This window comes from Crocodylus siamensis, chromosome 1 (assembly GCF_052110815.1).
Source record: "Crocodylus siamensis isolate JL-2025a chromosome 1, ASM5211081v1, whole genome shotgun sequence".
In the NCBI taxonomy this organism is placed as follows: Eukaryota; Metazoa; Chordata; order Crocodylia; family Crocodylidae; genus Crocodylus; species Crocodylus siamensis.
Window position 1 is genome coordinate 317,478,802 of NC_143395.1, and position 19,616 is coordinate 317,498,417.

Below are 19,616 nucleotides of genomic sequence, written 5' to 3' on the forward strand. Positions count from 1 at the left end.
CTGAAACGCTGTAATTATAGAGCGTCGGATCAGTCTTACCACACATCTACAGGCACCCACAGTGACTGGAAAGCCTCTCCAGGCTACTGCCCTCTTAAAAGTTTCTGATTCAGAAAAAGACTTATGCACATGCTCAACATTAATCATTCACTTAAGAATCTTCCCGAATACAAAGTTTTCCTAGTTAGAACCAAGAGTATTAACTACAGATCACAACAGATCTTAGCAAAAAGGAGTCCCGGCTAGATTTTTTGTTTTCTTTTTTCCCCCCCGTTTCATTAAGTGTTTAGAAGCAGAATGGTTATTTCATTTTAAGAAGCGTAGAACAGCAGAAAAAATGGTGGTTAGATTATATTCATGTCAAGTGTGGTCCAAATAATGAAGAAGAATGAAGAGCATAAGCATCATTCTGTCAGCTTCCATATAAAAAGAAATGTACCGTGCCTAACACCTCTGCAAAAAGAACACCATATCCAATTTCATGAATACTTTGAAATAATTCCTTCTTTAACTCGCCGGTGATTACAGCATCTTGTATCCTGTCTGCAATTTAGGGCTGTATTCACTCTCTAAAGCCCAGTTTGCAATGCTAAAGTTGTGATGATTTAAGATACAAGGCACTAATGCTTAGATTCTTCCAACCCTATAGGCAATGGGAAACTTAAAAACTATTAAAACATTATTTGTTCTATAGGGATTACTTATTACACATTCAATTTAGTCAACCATGTCTGCTGAGAGGCACACAAATCCCACCATAGCTAATTTAAGAACTTACCAATTTCCCTTGCAATTCTGACAGCTTCATCTGCATCCTGTAAAAGCAGGAAATGAGACCTAACGTTAATCCCATCAGCCATTGCACTATGTCCTTAGGGCAGTCATATATTGCACTACTGTCTCCTCTGATTCATTTAATGTTTGATTTTACAACCTTCTGACCCTTTTCAGTCACAGGAATGTAAAATTAATACCATAAGTGGAATGTAAATTCTACCTCATCATTATTATACCAAGAAACTCAAAGCAACAAGGAATCAGCTGACAGGAAGCACTATCAAGATCACAAAATGATTTTCTGCAGTTGCAGGAATTTAATGCTAAAATGTTGAAGTTTACAACAGATCCTGGATCATAAATCAGATCATTAAAGCTTGTCCACTATCAGCTTGTTCTGTCTTCTTAGGTACGTGTGTGTCTTGTTTTCCTAAATACTGTCAGCAGGGGGAGTTGATTCTCTATTGTTTGGGTAAGATTCAGATTCAGAAAAGGTCTTACAAAATTTCTTCAAGGACTAAATCTGCCAGTCTTTACTCAAGCAAAACACACATTTCCAGTGTTGGAGTTTCAGGTTATAAGATGGACAGGAACTTTAATGCATCTATTTAAATATTTTAACTGTTGTCTGAAATGGGCAGATTCAGACAACAGTTTTCTTTAACTACATCTAACGTTTAGATGTCAGTGTATAGCTATTAATTAGCAAAATTCTTCTGTGGTCACCACCTATTGTGTCAGCTGACTCATATCATTAGAATCACTGAGCAGCAAATGTAATGAGAGAAAAAAAATGATCTAGGAAGTTCAGAAGAAAAAAACCAAAGGTCTTTCAACTCTTGTTCACTTTTTACCAAACAACCAAAACTCACTCTTATGCAGTAGTTAATTCTACTTCCTTTCACCCAGAACAATATATTTCTATTATGCAACTGTAAAAAGAAAAAAGGTTAAATAATAGTGGCATGGGTTAAGTCTGAGAATTCCATCCAAATTTGCTAATATTTATATTATTCTGTAACATACATTAAAAGATTTGTATAGAAGGCAGTAATGTCTGGAAACCACCACCAGCTGCTAAGTGTGTCTGAAGCTATGGGGGCTGACTTATGAACATTAAAATGAAACCTGATATTTTTAAAGCTTTCAAGGCAATTCATTTTAAAAGCACCCAGGTCAGAACTTTTTTAAAAAAATACGTAAGAAATGTTCGTACCTGGTTCATTTATGTCCAATAATAAAACAAAATCCTCTTTAAAAGTCTTCAGTACCTAGTAACAGCCCCATGAAGAATAAGGAGGCTGGCAGGGGAAGTTGTCAGAAAATTTAATTTCCTTTCATTAGCTAGTCTGCTCCACAAATCGGTGCTTGTTAAGTTCAAAGCAGTCCTGAAAGCAACATCAGTTTTAAGTCTTTTTATTCTAAGCAGTCACATCTGTTAATGAGATTTTCCAAATAACAATTGTTTTTAAGTCAGAGATAAATCTACCCCCAAAAAAAGGAAAAAAATAATCAAGGTTTACTGTTTTATTACACCTTGCTGCTTTCCATGACCCTGCACCCTCCAAATTTTAGCTTAAAGGGATAAAAATGCATGAAAAGGGTCATTTAAGAATGTTAGTGGTTTCCACACATTGAGTTTGAAGGTTCTTTGTTCCTGCCTGTGACAGTTATGCGAGAATACTTCCCCTTAATAGCCTCTCTGTCAGGAAGTGTTAAACCTGCCAAATGCAGACAATTAGAGCCTCTTGAACAAAATGCAGGAAGAGTGATGACTGATGAAGAGCTACGATTATAGTCAAGAAAGAAACTTTTACATTTCTTTTCTCTTGCAAATTCCGTCATATATTTGCAAAACAGAATTAACAGAAGGGGGGCAGGGAGCAAATAGGGTAATTTTTTTCACTTAGTTACCTGCAAACAAGTAGCTAGCTGATACATTGCAAGTTCATTGGAACAAAAGCTACAGATCATTTAAAAGAACTTTTTAGTCATAATTGTTTTATACACACAAACAACAACTTTAAAGAATAAACAGCATGATACAATGAGTACTCATACCTTTCTACCCTAAAAAACAGCAAGAAAAACAGATTATTCAAAACAAAGTGTCCTACAAGGATATTGCTTATTTATACTATTTGAACACCACACACTTCGGCAATTTTAACATATTCAAACAATTCTGCAACAAGAAAAATTCAATTGCATATTCAAGTGCTCTAGCTCACAAGGTCTGCTTTGGAAATAGCAGATACTGTTTATTGGAATTAAAACCACTCTAAGAAGAAAAGGAGAGAGGAACAGTTTGGAAAAATGTATAAACAACTGGCATACTCAGCTCTCTGGCAACTGGCTTTTGATCTCTTTCTCTGAAACAGTAACTTTAATATTGAGCTTTTAATTTACAGAGTGCATAAATATGTGGCAAGGGTCTGAATTCCAATAAAAATTTAAGGCAGTTATTTTTAGACTTGAATGCTAGGTAGGTATGACAGACATAGTATATACACTTCCTATGAGGAAAAGAAACTCAGAATCATGTACACTGTGCTGCAAAAACACATAAATTCATATCTGGAATACAGACAAAGAAAACATGAGGGGGTTAGAGTATTCTGAAATAACTTAATCTTTTTTTCCAAGGCTCCATTGACTATTCCTACTATTTCCTATAAAATCAAATTAGCTATGCTCTTACTTTCCTAAAATAAGCAGAGATTAGAAAAATATAACTCTGGGAAATTATTTTAATAAAGCATTAAGGAAAAAATAACTATTTTATTAAATAGTCTTATAAAACTACAACCTTTTATAAGGTTCACAATATTTAAAGTGAAATAATCTTCCTCTTTCTTCCCAGCAATTCAAAATAGTAACCCCATTAGTGCCCTTTATTTTTAAACGTTATTCTGATTTTTGCAGTTCTCTAATCCTATTTAATTTGGGGGGGGGGTGAGTTTTGGAGGAGGACAGGATTTCATCCAAGTTAAGTGCTGATCATCTAGATGCTGAAGGCTGGGATGTAGGGCTATTCACGTTTTGATGTAAAGGTCAAGTGCAAGTGGCTATCATCCACATTGCTAATAGTTTTCATTTCTATTTTGGGCATCTTGACCCTTATGAGATAACTCAAGAAGGATGGCAACCCACTTAAGTACCTGTAGTTAGGTAATCTTCTCTATTAGTTTTACTGGTTGTGGTATTAAATATTTATTAAACATTTATCCAATTTTGTGGATATTTTTAACTAGACTAACCATAAACAAACAACCCATGAAATGGTTATTATTATTAAAGGCTTATGCAAAATTTGAATGTTAGATATTCCTGTAACATTAGGTGATTTTATGTGAAAAATAAAAACTTTGATGGCTGTTTAATTCAACATGGCCTACTCATTTGATATCAGTTAAGCAGAACATACACCATCTGCAGGCTCCAATTCCTAGAACTGCAGAACAGAGACAGGGCACCAGGAATAATAGAGATCAGCTGAGGCCCAACTTAACTGTTACTAAGTGTTTTTAGAGAAGCTTCTATACATGGTTCAGTGGCACAATTAGCTTAGAAGAGGTCTGAGATGCAGTCCAATTGTTACTGCTGGAAGACATCAGGGTTCCCATTAATCCCAGCGCTACACAGAACAGTATAGAAAGAGGATTTGTAAAGCTTTGATCGAAAGCAGCATACTCTTAATTGTAAAATGCTTTGACAAATATGTATCTCTTAATACAAAAGTCCTTCAGACACCACAGACACCAGGCACTTGCATCATTAGCAGCATCAACAGTTTTTGCCTAGTGGAGGTAAAAATGTGGTGACAGAGCATCCAAACTTGCTGTCATTATCTACATCCTTCCCAGGCCAAGCCACAAGAGGCATGGCCATAGGAATGAATGGATTTGTAGAGACATGCCTCATGGCACTTGTGGTAGCACAAGTACTTTCAAAGTCATACTAGCCTCTCCTGCTCTAGGAAAAGACAGAATAGGATAAAATAAAAAGGCTGACTCCGCTTCTTTGTCATTTCTCCACTTTGTTTCTTTTCTTCCCTCTCTTCTATTAATTTTTCACTCTTACTCATTCCTTACCAAGATTAAATTACGCTGAGGTTTCTTGCTGCAAGAAACGTTAGCATGATTTAATCTTGGTTAGATGACACAATACTAAATATTATTTCCCCTGATATATACTGACCATTAAAGCATGGTCAAAATTCCATCAAGAAAATAATTCAAAATCATCTTCAAAAACACGTTTCATCATACAAGTCAGCTTTGATCAATGCCAAGAACCAAGATTCAAACATCAGCAGTTTTTTTCTGAAGCTAAGTTAAAAATTCTTCGAATTCTTTTTCAACGGAAAATGTTTTCCCCTTTTATTTCATAACTCAAAAATTATTTGAAATGACTTCTCATTAATTTTTCCAAAAAAAAAAATCAATTCGAAGTTAAAGACTAAGCATTAGAAATTTCATCCCAAATGGAGCAGCTTATTAAAAAAAAAAAAATTTGAAAAACCCCAACCAAAAAAAAACCCCTATAAATTCCAGCCTATAAACAGACACATACAGAATGGCAGGAGCTGGGGGAGGAAGGGAGATAAAGACAGATTAGAAAAAATTGAGGAAGGATAACCAACAGTGCAATCAAAACTTCGAAGGAAAACTAAAAGCAAGATTCTGTATCTAGACTGTATGAGGTGCAAAGAAACATAACAAAAATGTTTCAGCAAACTACTGTAACCTAAAGAACTCCTCCTAAAAGGAAGAAACACACTCCATAATACAAGAATCCCCTGCCGCCCACACACGCTTCTTTTTACAGAATCAGTCTTACAATACGTACAAGTCTATAACAGAATCAGTATGGAAAGTATGCAATATAGATACGTTTTATCAAACTTCATCATCACTATGAAACAACTGCTAGACATACATACTTGTTGTATAATCTTTAGCAATACTTTTTCACAATAATGTTAGTATAGTTATTGAATGTGAAAAAAATAAGGAAAAATTCATGCATGAAGGCATATATATGCATGCACACATAAACCCATACCTGATGTATTATCCTCATTCACCCACCTTACATGGCAACACATATAACGTACAATATATTATCTTTCTTATTAAAAAAGGTAACAGTGCTTTGAGATGCTACCCTTTTTGTCTATGGCCCTTAGTATACTGTTTAATATCTGATAATTTACTCCATTATTCTAATGGCTTTTCCACCCCTATCGACAGCTTTCTAACCAATAAAAGCCAGCGCATGACACTTTTCTATCACATTTTTCACTAACACTGAATTTGTAATTATATTACTTTTATTTAAGCAATTTGATTGCAGAGTAAACAAACAGTTTCTCACCTTGACTACCCCATCAAAACCAGGGATTGTGTTGACCTTTGCATTCTTGGCTAACAATTTGCTTTCAATCTTGTCTCCCATAGCTTGAATAGCATGCGTGTCAGGTCCAATGAAGGTGATACCATCCAATTCCTGTGGAAACAATAAAGATTTAAGTTTAGGTAAAGAACTCTTAAGATGGCTTTAGCTATACCTCCACAAAAGAAAAAAAATCATGAAAATTACTTACTGGAATTTAATTTGGAAAATATTGTAGTTATGTACCAACATCACAAACAGAACGGCACTGGAGCCAGTACTTTAAAAATGTGTATGACCATGTGAAACATGTACACCCCCAGATTCAGAACTGTATCATTTGCATTTGTATAAATCAAAGCCGGGCCAAAGAAAAGCAGCTGAAAGTCAAAGTTTTTCAGCTTGAAAATTAAAAGTGTCCCTTGAGTGAGGGGAGGCCAGTTAACTCATGACTGAAACAGCCACAAGTGGCTTACAAACATATGTTTGTTAAAATGTAATACAGTTCAGGATTTCATTATGCATTATTTAAACTAAAGCTTATGAAACTTCAAAAATGGAAGTCAAGTCAGTCATTTGACAAATTTAAAGACTTTGAAGACTAGATTTAAAAAAAAAAACTGGCAAAAAATATAGCAACATGTAAAATATAAATTTTGCATGCATCTTTCAAACATGGCAACTCTTACGTTTTCCATATTCACATGAATATAGGGCATTACAAGAATTATTTTAATGGGCGTAAAACATGTCTTAGAATTTCTCCCTATTTCCCTATGCTAGCCAACAGATTTGAGTTTAAATGACAAAGTACATCTCATAACAGTCTTTTAACATCTTCTACTAACAGACTTTATTCAGGGTCAAGGACAATTCCACTATAAGTGCATGTGATGGACATTATTATTTCAATTTTTCTGTAACTGAAACTGTACGTGCACGTGTTTGAAGGAGCTGTCATATCTTCCGCATTCAAAAATTAGAACTAGAACAATGAAATTAAACTCCAAAAAATTGTAAGGTGATTAAAAAATGTTAAGAGTAACTAGAAAAAAAGTAGGCAGTGCACAGGGTTGTCCTCCCATGATCTTACGTTCTTCAGTGTCTCTTAATAGTTTCCCACACAACTAAAAGACAACTAACTTATTGGACACCAACATTCCTACAGCTGCCACTTAACACTAATAGCATTTTTGAGTTTAGAATCTGTACATTAAAGTTAATTTCATATATATAATATATACATATAAGCCCAATAAGACAATATAATTATTTATGATGCTTTACTGTAGCTACTGTCATAGTATCTATAACTACACACTGTGCTGCAGCATCAGTATAAAACATCTGACTGATCTCACAATAACATGTAGAAATGCTCATTCTGATATGGCAAAATTAATGGCCTACTGGCAATCCTACAGTGTAAAGCAGGGATGTCAAAGATATGGCTGTGGGCTGGATTCAGCCTGCAAAGCCCTATCACCCAGCACAGAGTGTCACCTGTGGGTCTTCAATGAGCCCAACACACTGGACCTGATCCCAAGTACTACGTGCAGCATGCACTGGCCGCAGCCCCAGCTTGGAGAGAGTATCCTCAAGCATGTTCCCAGTCCCCCTGGCTTTTAAACTGCCACCACTGTCATAGTCCTCAGTCTGGTGAATGAGTGGGGATGGCATTGCCTGCTTCTCGCCTTCCCAAAGCAGTCACCAATGCTCCTTGCCTCTTCCCAACACCAGGTACCACCTGGCTTTGATCCAGTGCTCCCTTTGCTCTGCTCCCAAACACTAGAAGCAGTAGAGCAGGCTGCTCCCCACCTGTTCCCCAGACCCCAGTCTGGGGAAGGTATGGGAAATCATTCTCCCTGCCTGCTCCTTGGGACTGGGAGAAGGAGCAGCTGCTGCCTTCCATGCCCTTCCCAGACTGGGATCAGCCCAGTCTGGGGAAGGCAGGGTGTAGGCCACAAGGTGGTGCATCCTGTGGTCTGTTAGTAGTTTTAAGTAGAAGTTAAGTAGTCAACATAGTGCCGCACAAGTTCTGTGAGTTCAAGGATCAGAAGTTTGCAGAGAAGATGAACTTCTCACCTATGGGTGAAGTAATGACCTAGTTGTGAAGTCTGATCATGCCCAGTACGTTCCATGTTATTTAACGTTTTGATGCTAAAAGCCAAGTTGGTAACTGTCACCTTCTTGGAGGTAAGCAATGATGTGATTGGTATTTGGATGAATGAATCTATGAGGATGAATGGTCCAAAATATGACTGACAGAGGTGGTGTGATTGAAAGTTACAAAAGAGACCAGAGTGAGGGATCTTGGTCTGTTGCAGAATGAATGGGTTCCTTACATGTGGGTGCTGGCAAGTGCATGTCTGGAATGCTGTGGCTGAGGGGCCTGGGAGGCCAAAGGCCAGCATGGCCCAGCATGTGACTGCACCTCTTAAGGCTGGTGAGAGAGTGGCAGAGTGGCAGGAGAGATTGTAACCTCACAGGAGCATAAGGGCCTGGGAGGCCAAACTCTTCTCACTTGTGGGTATGCATAGGCAACATGTAGTGGGGCACAGGGGGGCACCCCCTGACAGCAAGCGCTCTGACAGGTAGGAGTGCTTGTGTCCTCCCTAAAACTGATTCTGCCAGCAGCACGTCAGTGACAGAAGTGCCAGCACTTCTGCCACCTCCGTGCCGTAAGTGGAAGTGCTGGCACTTGCGCTGCCACTGCCATGCTGCCTGTGTGCTCGGCAACTGGCTGCTGAGGCTCCCCACCCCGGTCATGCCCTGCTGGTAGTCCCCCCAAACTCAGAGGGCACCAGTCGCCCATGTGAATATGCATGCAGGGTGAGGGTCCAAAGGACCGATACCTCTGCAGTGTTGATTCAGTGCTTGCAGTGTGCCTGGTGATCACCTGAAGAGTGCCTAGTTATTGATGCTGTGACTCCAAGTGAGTCTGTGCAAGAAGTGCTGCTATAGCAATCACTGGCAGCAAACCTATGAGAAGCTATACATGTTCTCTAGTGCTCTCTCTGGGATAGCATTGCATTGCTTTGGCTTATATTATTGTTGATATTGGATATTGCTATTGATATGTTATTGATAATGGGGTTTGTTGGCTGGTTGTTGTTTACATTGTTGCTGTTTAGATAATATAGTTACTGTTACCCCTTTATATAGTGTCTGTTGTTTACTGCTAGTTAATTATATTTCACTAACTAGAGCTGGGCCGCAGGATTACAGTTAGTGAAGGCTGAGGTTCCACCCCTTTCAGATGGATCCTTAATTGGGATTAACAACCTCATTTGCATTATTAAGGGAAACCAGGGGAGAGGCGTTAGTTGCAGGCTGAACACCTGTATGCTGCCTCTCCTAGGAAGATTTCTACTGGTGGATATTTCTCACAGAATTTCCACCAGTAAAAATGAATGTCTGCTCAGCACCTAAAATAACAATGAAGGCAGTACAGTGCATCAGTTTAAAGATTAACTGATCCAGAAAGGCCTACACTTCCATAAACTACGCAGCCCGCTTGCTTACTACCTCTTACTAGACTGCAGAATACAAAAGCTCATGCCTCTCTGAATGAGATGGTCTATAAGGTGCCAGCCTACCCTGCCTTCTGTCTTAACTTCAGACTAACACAGGTAACTCTCTCTCTAAGATAATAAAGTCTGGCAATTTGGGGCACAGTATCCACAGATATGCAAATCCACCTGCTCTCATAGTCTGACAAAACAGTTCAGCCCTGAGGCTTACTAAGAGTTTCAGCTCCCTGATCAGCAGGAGAATTCTCCAAACCTCATCCTGGATTCCTTAATAAACAGCTTTCAACTATTTGTGCTGAACAATGAGAACTGAATCTGGCCTCAGCTGCAGCACAAACAAGATAGGAAACAGAACAACCTGCAGAATGAAAACAGGACAAACCCTTTGTATATACAAGAAAATAGTTAAAACATACAAAGTTACAATTACAATTATTAATAGGCTACAGGGGATTGGTGGCAGAGTGGGTGAGGTATCTCATTATGGCTCCAGAAGTGAGAGTTCAAATGCAATTACTTTAAACTCAGGCCAAAGACTGCCCCCACATAAACCAACTGTAAATGAACATCTAGTCATTCTGACTGGGGAGCTAGAGGTAGGGAGGGCAAAAATGTTACCACTCATTTGTGCATCCTCAGTTACAGGAGCTGGTATGCGTTAATCACCACAGCCTGATAGTCCTTCTAAGCTCAGGCAGACCATGACTGGCTGACTGACCAAACAGCTCCTCACCAAGTCAACACTGTCACTGACACAATTTTTCTGCAAAGTTTTCATCAGGCTGGCAGTTTTCTGTTAGTTTCATATTTCTGATAGACTAAAGACACAAGTATGAGAAATGCTACATAACTCCTAGAGACTGGTCTTCTACCAGATCAAAAATAATGGTGCTGTACTCCTTCCAAAAGGTCTAGGATACCATATTAAGAAATGATCATTACAGTAATACAATCCTAGTTTTAGCTTAGTTGTCAGCAAATCTGCAGAAATTTAGTGGATGAATAAATCCTTTATACATGACTGTCTAGGTGAGAGGTGTCAAACACCTTGCCCTGCAGGCCAGATAAGCAAGTGGTACAGGGCCTGTCCACTGGCCAGATGTATGACATTTAGCTGGCCCCATGGGCCAGACCGGACCCACAGACCTGTCCCTTCCCCCTCCATACTATATATAAAGTGCACGTGGCACTTGCTCCACACAGCATCCACACTGACAAGTCTTGGATCCACCCTGCAAGTGGCACCTGCCCCAGAACAACTGGCGTAGGGTACCACATACAGCACAGGTCACAGAGCCAGTGCCATGTGCAACATAGATCCCAGACTAGCTGGGGCAGGTGCTATATGTGGCGTGCACCCCAGACTGACCAGGACAAGTGCCATATGCAGTTCAGGTCCCAGACCAGCCAGAATAGGTGCCTTATGCAGCATGCATCCTGGACCCCACACACAAGACCTGGCATGTTACCTGTGGGTGTGTTTAAAAAAAATCTATTCACATATTATGTAACTCATCATTTTTGGAAGCAGAATTCCAAGAGAAGATTAATTGGCCTCATGGATTACTGCTTGTTTGAAACAGAAAATAACTTGTTATTTTGCTATCATTTCTACAATCCTGTGAATTTGACCAATTTTGCCGTTATTTCTAGAATCTTTGGTGCCTTGATCAAATTATGTGTACAGCTTAATTCTGCAAGTTATTTCCAGACTCTCTCATACAAACATACATGTAGAAAAAAAACTTAAACACATAAAAAGGGCTTGTTTAAAAAAAAAAGTTGGGAAATAAACCTATTTCAAATCATAAAAAAACAGGTTTAAAAATATGCTTCATGTTGCTCATAAAACTGAGTTTACAGAAGCACCAACACTTTTTTATAACTACTGGCATGGGAAAAACTATCAACCACTATTAGATACCCATTTAAGAATCTCAAAGTCTTTATACCACTGCAATTTTGTGTAGAGTATTTGATTTTATTGGAATTCAACCAACTGCAATGTTTATATAAGTGCTTTACATTTTACTAAAGTATGAACTAACACAGTTACTGCATTTTCTTGTGTAGAGGCATCATAAGAGGAGTAAAAGCATACTTCTTGAATATTGTACAAATGTAAGCTTGCTCTTCCCTCCAAACATTAGTTTAACACATGCATAGTAAGGGCAAGCTGAAACACAACAAAGAAAAAGGTGTTCAGCTGGAAATTAATCAATAAAACTAATGAAATTCCGTCTTATAATATTAATAAAATTACACAAACACTGCATACTTAACGTAGTTTATGGACTACTTTGTCCATTTCTGTCAACTTGACAAACACAAGCCTCCTGAAACCAAAATGAAAATAAGACATCTAAAGTTCTGCTTTAAGTTTCACTAAACATTTAAGTGAAACTTAAAGCAGAACTTTAGATGCCCTCTTTGCCACTTCCCTCCTGCCACTGTCTGGGAACAGTGTAGAGAAACCACATTAACTAACACTGTATTTAAATTTAAACCAGTTTCTTAAAAATAACTTAAAATATTTATTTTTAAAATAACTAAATAACCCAAATTGTTCTAAAATTCAGTTAGTGTGACTGGAACTTATATTTGTTTCCAGGCACCTGTACTGACCCAGTGTAGATGGGCCCAAAACACAACAGGCGTTTGCCACATGGGACACTTACTACTTGTTATCTTTATGGACTGTTGTGTGGTATTCAAGGTAGACAATGTTCTGTGCAGTCCCACAATAATGTTTACTACACTCTCTAACAAGCACAGCTCGTGCTCTGCCACTAAAAGGCTGGTGAGCAGTCATCCCAGCATGCTTTGCTGAAGCAACTTTTTTGCATATTTCTGACAGTAACTGAAAACAGCTGAGCACAGAGGAACATACGAATTGGTTAATCACCTTGCTGTGGATGAGAATTCTAATCCCTATTTGGCCCGGCATGGGATCTGCAATCCCTCCTTGACAAACTGTCCCAGCTGGGATCAGATCTCCAATGGCTTCCTGGCGATGAGAGGGGGGAGGGCAGCAGAACTGACCAAATTCTTGCCATGGCTGCCCTAATCCACAGGCACTCCACACTTCAGCAGAGTGGGGTCCTGGCTCTGGTGAGATGCTAGTTTGTGGACCACTAAGCTCACTTTACTAACACACACTTCCCCTGCCTACACACACACACACACCCTACCCCTATGAACATACCTGCCCCCACACCCCCCATCCCTGCTCCTCCCACATACCCCGCCCCTGCCCACACACCCCCACACACCGCCTCAGCCTACACCCCCCACATACACACACCGCCCCTGCCCCCCCACATACATGCATTGCCCCCGCCCACACACATACACCCCATCCCGCCCCCGCCCACACACACTGCCCCTGCCCTCATACACACACACACACACACACTGCCCCTGCCCACACACACACTGCCCCTGCCCACACTCTCTCACACACACACACACACACACACACACACTGCCCCTGCCCACACACACACACCCCACTGCTGCCCACACACCCACACCCTGCTCCACCTATACCCCCCTGCACTCCTGCCTATACACACCCCGGCGCCACACACACGCATGCGCACACACACACACACACACTCTGCCCCTGTCTGAGCATGCACTCACCCACCCCCGTACAGGCAGGGTCCCATGCTCCCTGGTCCGGCAGCCAGAAACTACATGGTGCTGGAGCAGGGCAGAGGAAGGAAGGCAGGGAAATGACTGGGGGTAGGCAGGGCTGGGCTCCTGCCTTCTGCTGCCAGCTCCCCCTGGGTCCTACTGGCTCTTGTTGTCTTTGACAGGCAGCCAGGAGCAGATAAATACTTTCTAAATTTTTTAGGAGTTCTGCAGGCCAGATAGAATGGCCTAGTGGGCTGCATCTGGCTCGCAGGCCATATTTTGCCTGTCCCTTCCCACGTCCCTTGTCTACAGGTCTCCCTGCTAGCTAGGAGGATCCCTGGGAATGCTGTGACATGGAAGCATGCCCCACCCAGCCTCAGCCAGATGACTCCAAAGACATCAATATCTGCATTTCCCTGCGTGATCCAACTCCACGCTTCTGGCAAACTGGCTGGGAGGAAATAGCACCAGGGACCATGCTCCCATCTTAGTTATCACTGAAGTTCAATACATTTTTCAGGTGCTAAGAGGGTGGTGGCATTTCCTGTCAACCCAGGGAAGGGAAAAGTGCCACCCCACCATGGCATTAAGCAGAGCTGCCATGAAGATCTCTACTCCCTGCTTGGCATCAAGCAAGTGCAAGGCTCTTGCCATCCAGGGAGGCATGCATACAGCACACCTAGCCAGCTTCCCCATACTCCCAATGACAATCAGGTGGCAGTTGTTCACCAGCGCTGGGTAGGGGAGGACAGGCAGGAGGCAGCCAGTCTCCATGGTAGTCTGTGCTGGTGTCATTGCCTCTGGTCATGTGGGGGAGCCTCAGGAGCCTTTTGCCTCATTGTCATAGCACACATACTCTGCAACAGTAGGCACCCTGTCTAAGAAGAATTTGCATGATTCCTTCCCAAGTCTCTGTACCAACTCCAGGGACTGGCAATCCCGTGTCACAAAAATCTGCTGAATTGTTCTTAGCAGCTATGCTGACCAGTCCCGCTGGGATTTGTAGACAGTCAGTCAGCCAGGTCTCAGTGGTGGTAGCCTGACACACACAACTCAGCAAGGTCCTCTAATATTTGCTTTCAGTGGTCCTGCCCACATTTTCAGCTATGAGACATCTTCCAAGTGGGAGTACCCCTCCCTGAACTCAGGACAGCATCAGCACTGAAGCCTCCCAAGCTCTCTTAACATCCATATAAATTCTGAGGAGTGAAGAAAGAGAAATGACCACAAGACTATTTCTAAAACTGACAATATGTGTCGCTTACAGCTGCATTGACAACAAGGAAATGACAGAAGAACAGCCCTTGAAATTTTGCAAATTTCTAAGATAGTATATTGGGAAATATCTTGCCCTGCCTGGTCATTTTCATAGGACAGCAAGATGAGAGCAAAGCTTCATTGTGGTCAGTACCCTCTCAGTCACCTACCCCCAACTACCTACTGTCCTTCCCTTCACTCCCCAAAGGTTCCAAAAGATGAACCTCTCTCCTCCCTACCCTGACCTTTTCCCCCAGATAACTTGCTCATGCCCGATTCAGGACACCAGTTCCCTAGCCGATCTCTCCCTCCCAAGGGTGATCCGCCGGTGCACGGTGGAGTTATTTGAGCTCACAGGTGGCAATCCTGAAGGATATGCCATGCTGCTTCCGCAAATTCTCATGCCAGCACATGCCCTAGAGTCATGGAAGGGAATCACTCGTCATGACAGCTCTCTGCTGAGGCTGGGAATTCCATGGAACATGCATGAGGTTTGGAAAACTCCCTATGCCTGCATTACAGCTTTATAACTCTGCCAGACCTCCTCGCAGTGAAAGCAGCAATCAATCACACCCTAAACTAGAATCACCCTTCCCCTGCAAACTCTCCCATGAAAAACAATGCCCCATCCTGCGCCCTGTCTAAATGCTCTGAACCTGTGGTTGCCATGACCCCAAGCTCTGACGGAAACCTGGAATCACAAAAGGTTTAACTGCCACCCATCTGTGCCCATACCCCTGTGAAGGAGGCAACCACCATCCAAGGACCTGAAAAATGAATTGTTCCCTCACTCCATAATCTCCCGGTAGAATAGGGCTACATTTAAGATTACCTTATGTCTGGGTTTTCCCAGACATGGCCTCATTTTTGGCCCCTTGTGCTGCATCTGGGTGGGTTTTTTAAATGCAAGCAAAAAGTCCAGGATTTAGTCCCCCAGTCCATTTTCAATATGGCCACCACTAGGTAGAACTACAGTTCCCAGAATATCTAGCACAGCACATGCATGACCAGGAGCTCAGTTCATGATTTTCCTTTGCTTCACTGGTGGGAACAGGACGAGGAGGACAATCCAAGACAGCAGGAAGCACAGAAGGTCTTAAGTGAGGGGCACCGGCAGGGAGTGGGGCAAGGCCCGCAGATCAGGATTGAGGGACATGGGGGCGTGACTGTGGGTTGCATGTGCGGGGCACTGGCAGCACCAGGGGGCTATGGGTCAGGACTGAGGGGCACCAGTGCGGGGGGGGGGCAGGGTACTGCTTTTTGGAAGTGAGGTGCACTGGCAGGGGTGGGGTCAGTAGGTCAGTAGTGAGGGGTAGCAGCAGGGGTGGGGACTATAGCTTGTCAGTGAGGGGCAACAGAATGGGCAGAGGCAGGGTCCCTACCACCATATTCCCCCCGCCCCACACCCTCCCCATTCCTCCTTCCCCTTCCACAGGTGTCCTCTTTTTTGGACCTGGAAATATGGTAACCCTACTTAGTCTCCACCTCCCTTTCTCTTCGGGGCTTCACCCCCTCAGACACATCTGAATATAAGCCACTAACTGCATGTTTTTGTACCTCGTTGCCCCAAAGCTCAGTTAGGCTCTGGAGTGGTGAGAGACGCGCGGGTGAAGCCCGCTGCGCCCCCGCTCCCCTGAAGCCCCCCAGACACCCCCTCAGCAGCCACAGAGCCCCCTGCCGACCCCCAGCACAGCCGGAGGTAAGCGGGCTCGTGGTGGGAAGGGGTTAACTCCTCGCTCCCTGGGAGGAGGCCGCTGCCTGGTGCCAGGCCCAGCCCCCCAGGGAGCCACGCGACCGGAGCCGCACGAACAGGCTGCGTAAACAGGCGCTCGAGTTAGAGCGGAGTTCGCGTGGGAGAGGGCACGGGAGGGCACAAGACCCTGCCTGCGACCCCCCCAGAGTAGTCAGCCCCAGCCATAGCCAGCCTACCAGAGGCATGACACGCAAGGGCACGCGCCGCACCCCAAGGGTCCCCTCAGGTCTGCAGCCCCGCCATCGGGCACCTCAGAGACGGCCACCCAGACGGAGCCCATGGTTCCGGGCTCCACGCACACGGAGCCCCTGGCTCTTGGCTGCGGGGGCTGCCTGTCCCTTTTTCAGGCTGTGGGGCCCGGGAGCATGGCCACCTCCCCTTGAGGGGTCTGCTCCCTACTGGGGTCTCTGGCGCGCCAGCTGGAGGAGCTCCAGGCCACAGTCCAGAGACTGCGTGCCATCAAGGACTGCGAGCAGGAGATAGACCCCTACTGCCAGGCCCTTCCCCCCGGGAGCCGCAGGGTAGAGCACCGTCTCCCTCCAGGACTAAGGAGGACTCTGGGACCTCCCGCTCTGCCCAGTCAGGGGCATGGACCAGGACCCCTCCCTCGCCGGAGCTTAGCAACAGGTTCGCACCTCTTGCAGCCCCAGCAGAGCCCACGCAGTTGCCAGCTCCCGCAGGCAACCCAGGCTCAACCGCAGCTACTGCCCCCACTCAACCCAAGTCAAAGCGAAAGGTGTTTGTTGTGGGAGACTCCATCCTGCGGGGGACTGAGGGGGCAATCTGCCGCCCCAACACCTTAGCCCGGGAAGTCTGGGGCCCACATCCGAGACATTGCGGAGAGGATCCCACAGCTCCTTCGGCTCACAAACCACTACCCCATGCTCCTTATTCACGTGGGCACCAATAACACGGCTCGGAGCACCCCCAGCCAGGTCATGAGACGCTACAGGGAGTTGGGAGCGGGGCTTAGGGGTCTAGGAGCTCAGGTGGTGTTTTCGTCAATCCTCCCAGTCTCGGGCTATAGGCTGAGGAGGGAGAGGAGGATCCACGTAGTCAACCAAAGACTGCGGAGCTGTTGTCATCGGGAAGGCTTTGGCTTTCATGACCACAGCCCGCTCTTTGGAGAGAGAGGCAGCGAGCTGCTGGGAAGAGACGGCCTCCACCTCTCTCCCCTGGGGAGGAGGCTCTTCTCAGCCAGGCTGGCTGACCTGCTCCACCGGGCTTTAAACTAAGCCCGCTGGGGGATGGGGGGACTACTGCCACTGCTGGCCCGATGAGCGACCCTTGCAAAGCCAGCAGACCAAGGCACTTAAGGGAGACCACCCCTGCCCCAGCCCTGGCAAAATCTGTGCACAAGGCAAGAGCCCCCAAGGGCACACTTGCCTGCCTGTACACTAATGCCAGGAGCCTGGGTAACAAGCAGGAGGAGCTCGTCCTCCTGCTCAGTGCAAAGAATTATGACATCATTGGGATAACGGAGACCTGGTGGGACTCCACCCATGACTGGACCACGGGTATAGAGGGCTATACCCTGTACAGGAGGGATCGTGTTGACAAAAGGGGTGGGGGTGTAGCTCTCTATGTGAAGGAAAGCTACATGTCCCTGCAAGCTGATATTGGCGACCAGCATGGACAGCTAGAGACCCTCTGGGTAAAAATTCGTGGGGAATACGGCACAAGGGACACAACAGTGGAAATCTACTACAGACCTCCCACTCAAAGTCCCGAGCTTGACCAGGAGTTCGCCCAGGAACTGACTGAGGCCGCTTGCTCCAGGACCTGGGTTGTCATGGGTGACGTCAATTACCCGGACATCTCGTGGGAAGATCACTCAGCAAAATCCGAGCGGTCGCAAAGCTTTCTCTCGTGTGTGGATGACCTCTACCTGACTCAAGAAGTCTATGGGCCAACGAGAGGCAAAGCGCTGCTCGACCTGGTACTGGCTACGGGGGACGACCTAATCGGCGACCTAGTGATCGATGGGAAGCTGGGTGACAGCGACCACGAGCTGATCACCTTCACCATCCGCCGTAAAGCTGGCAAGTCAGTCAGCAACACAGAAGTCCTTGACTTCAGAAAAGCCGACTTTGACAAGCTCAAGAGGCTTGTCGGTCAGGCCCTCAGGGACCATGACCCCAGGGAGATGGGAGTTCAAGAAGAGTGGTTGCTTCTCAAGGAAGCGATCCTCAGTGCACAAGCTAAATCTATTCCAACACAGAGGAAAGGCAGCAAGAAGGCACAGCAGCCCTCCTGGCTCTCCAGGGACCTAGCGGACCTCCTGCGGCTAAAAAGGAAAGCCTACAAAGGACGGAGGACGGGATTCACCTCCAAGGAGGATTATTCTGTGCTGGTCCAGTCCTGCAGGGAGCAAATCAGGAAAGCCAAGGCTGCAACTGAACTCCAACTAGCTTCAAGCATCAAGGACAACAAAAAGTCCTTTTTCAGATATGTGGGGAGCCGGAGGAAAAGCAAGGGCAATGTTGGACCCCTGCTAAACCAGATGGGGCAACTGACAACTGATGCCCAGGAAAAAGCCAACCTATTAAATAGGTACTTTGCATCAGTCTTTCATCAGTCCCATGGGACGCCCATGCCTGCTATGGGACAGGGAGATCCGGGTGATGGGGATCCCCTACCCTCCATAAATGCTGACCTCATGAAGAAACACCTTGAGAAGCTGGATACCTTCAAGTCAGCCGGCCCTGACAACCTGCACCCCAGGGTACTCAAGGAGCTGGCGAGCATCATAGCCCATCCCCTGGCACGGATCTTTGAAAATTCCTGGCGCTCTGGTGTAGTGCCCGAAGACTGGAAGAAGGCCAATGTGGTGCCGATCTTCAAGAAAGGGAGGAGAGTGGATCCAGCTAACTACAGGCCCATTAGCCTGACTTCTATCCTGGGGAAGATGTTAGAAAAGTTTATTAAGGAGGCCATCCTTGAGGGACTTGCCCAGGCTAACATTCTAAGGGATAGCCAGCACGGGTTTGTTGCGGGTAGGTCTCGTTTGACCAATCTCATTCCCTTCTATGACCAGGTGACCTATCACCTGGATGAGGGAGAAGAGATTGATGTCATATATCTTGACTTCAAAAAAGCTTTTGATCTGGTATCCCACGATCACCTCTTGGCCAAACTGGCCACTTGTGGCCTTGGCTCCACCACGATCCGCTGGCTGGGAAACTGGCTCCGTGGTCGGACCCAGAAGGTTGTAATTGATGGCAGTCACTCATTGTGGTGCCCTGTGACCAGTGGGTTCC

General features: G+C 44.6%; 1 protein-coding gene across 3 annotated transcripts in view; it reads right to left on the minus strand.

Annotated features, from left to right (window-relative positions):
- Positions 1-19,616, minus strand: part of PCCA (propionyl-CoA carboxylase subunit alpha) — a 475,583-nt gene that overhangs the window by 321,614 nt on the left and 134,353 nt on the right. For all 3 annotated transcript variants that reach the window (XM_090022723.1, XM_090022741.1, XM_090022732.1), the window contains 2 exons: positions 6,157-6,288; positions 779-815 (listed from right to left, as the gene is read on the minus strand). In XM_090022723.1, coding sequence (XP_089878849.1) covers positions 779-815; positions 6,157-6,288 — 169 coding nt within the window. The remainder of the gene's footprint in view (positions 1-778; positions 816-6,156; positions 6,289-19,616) is intronic.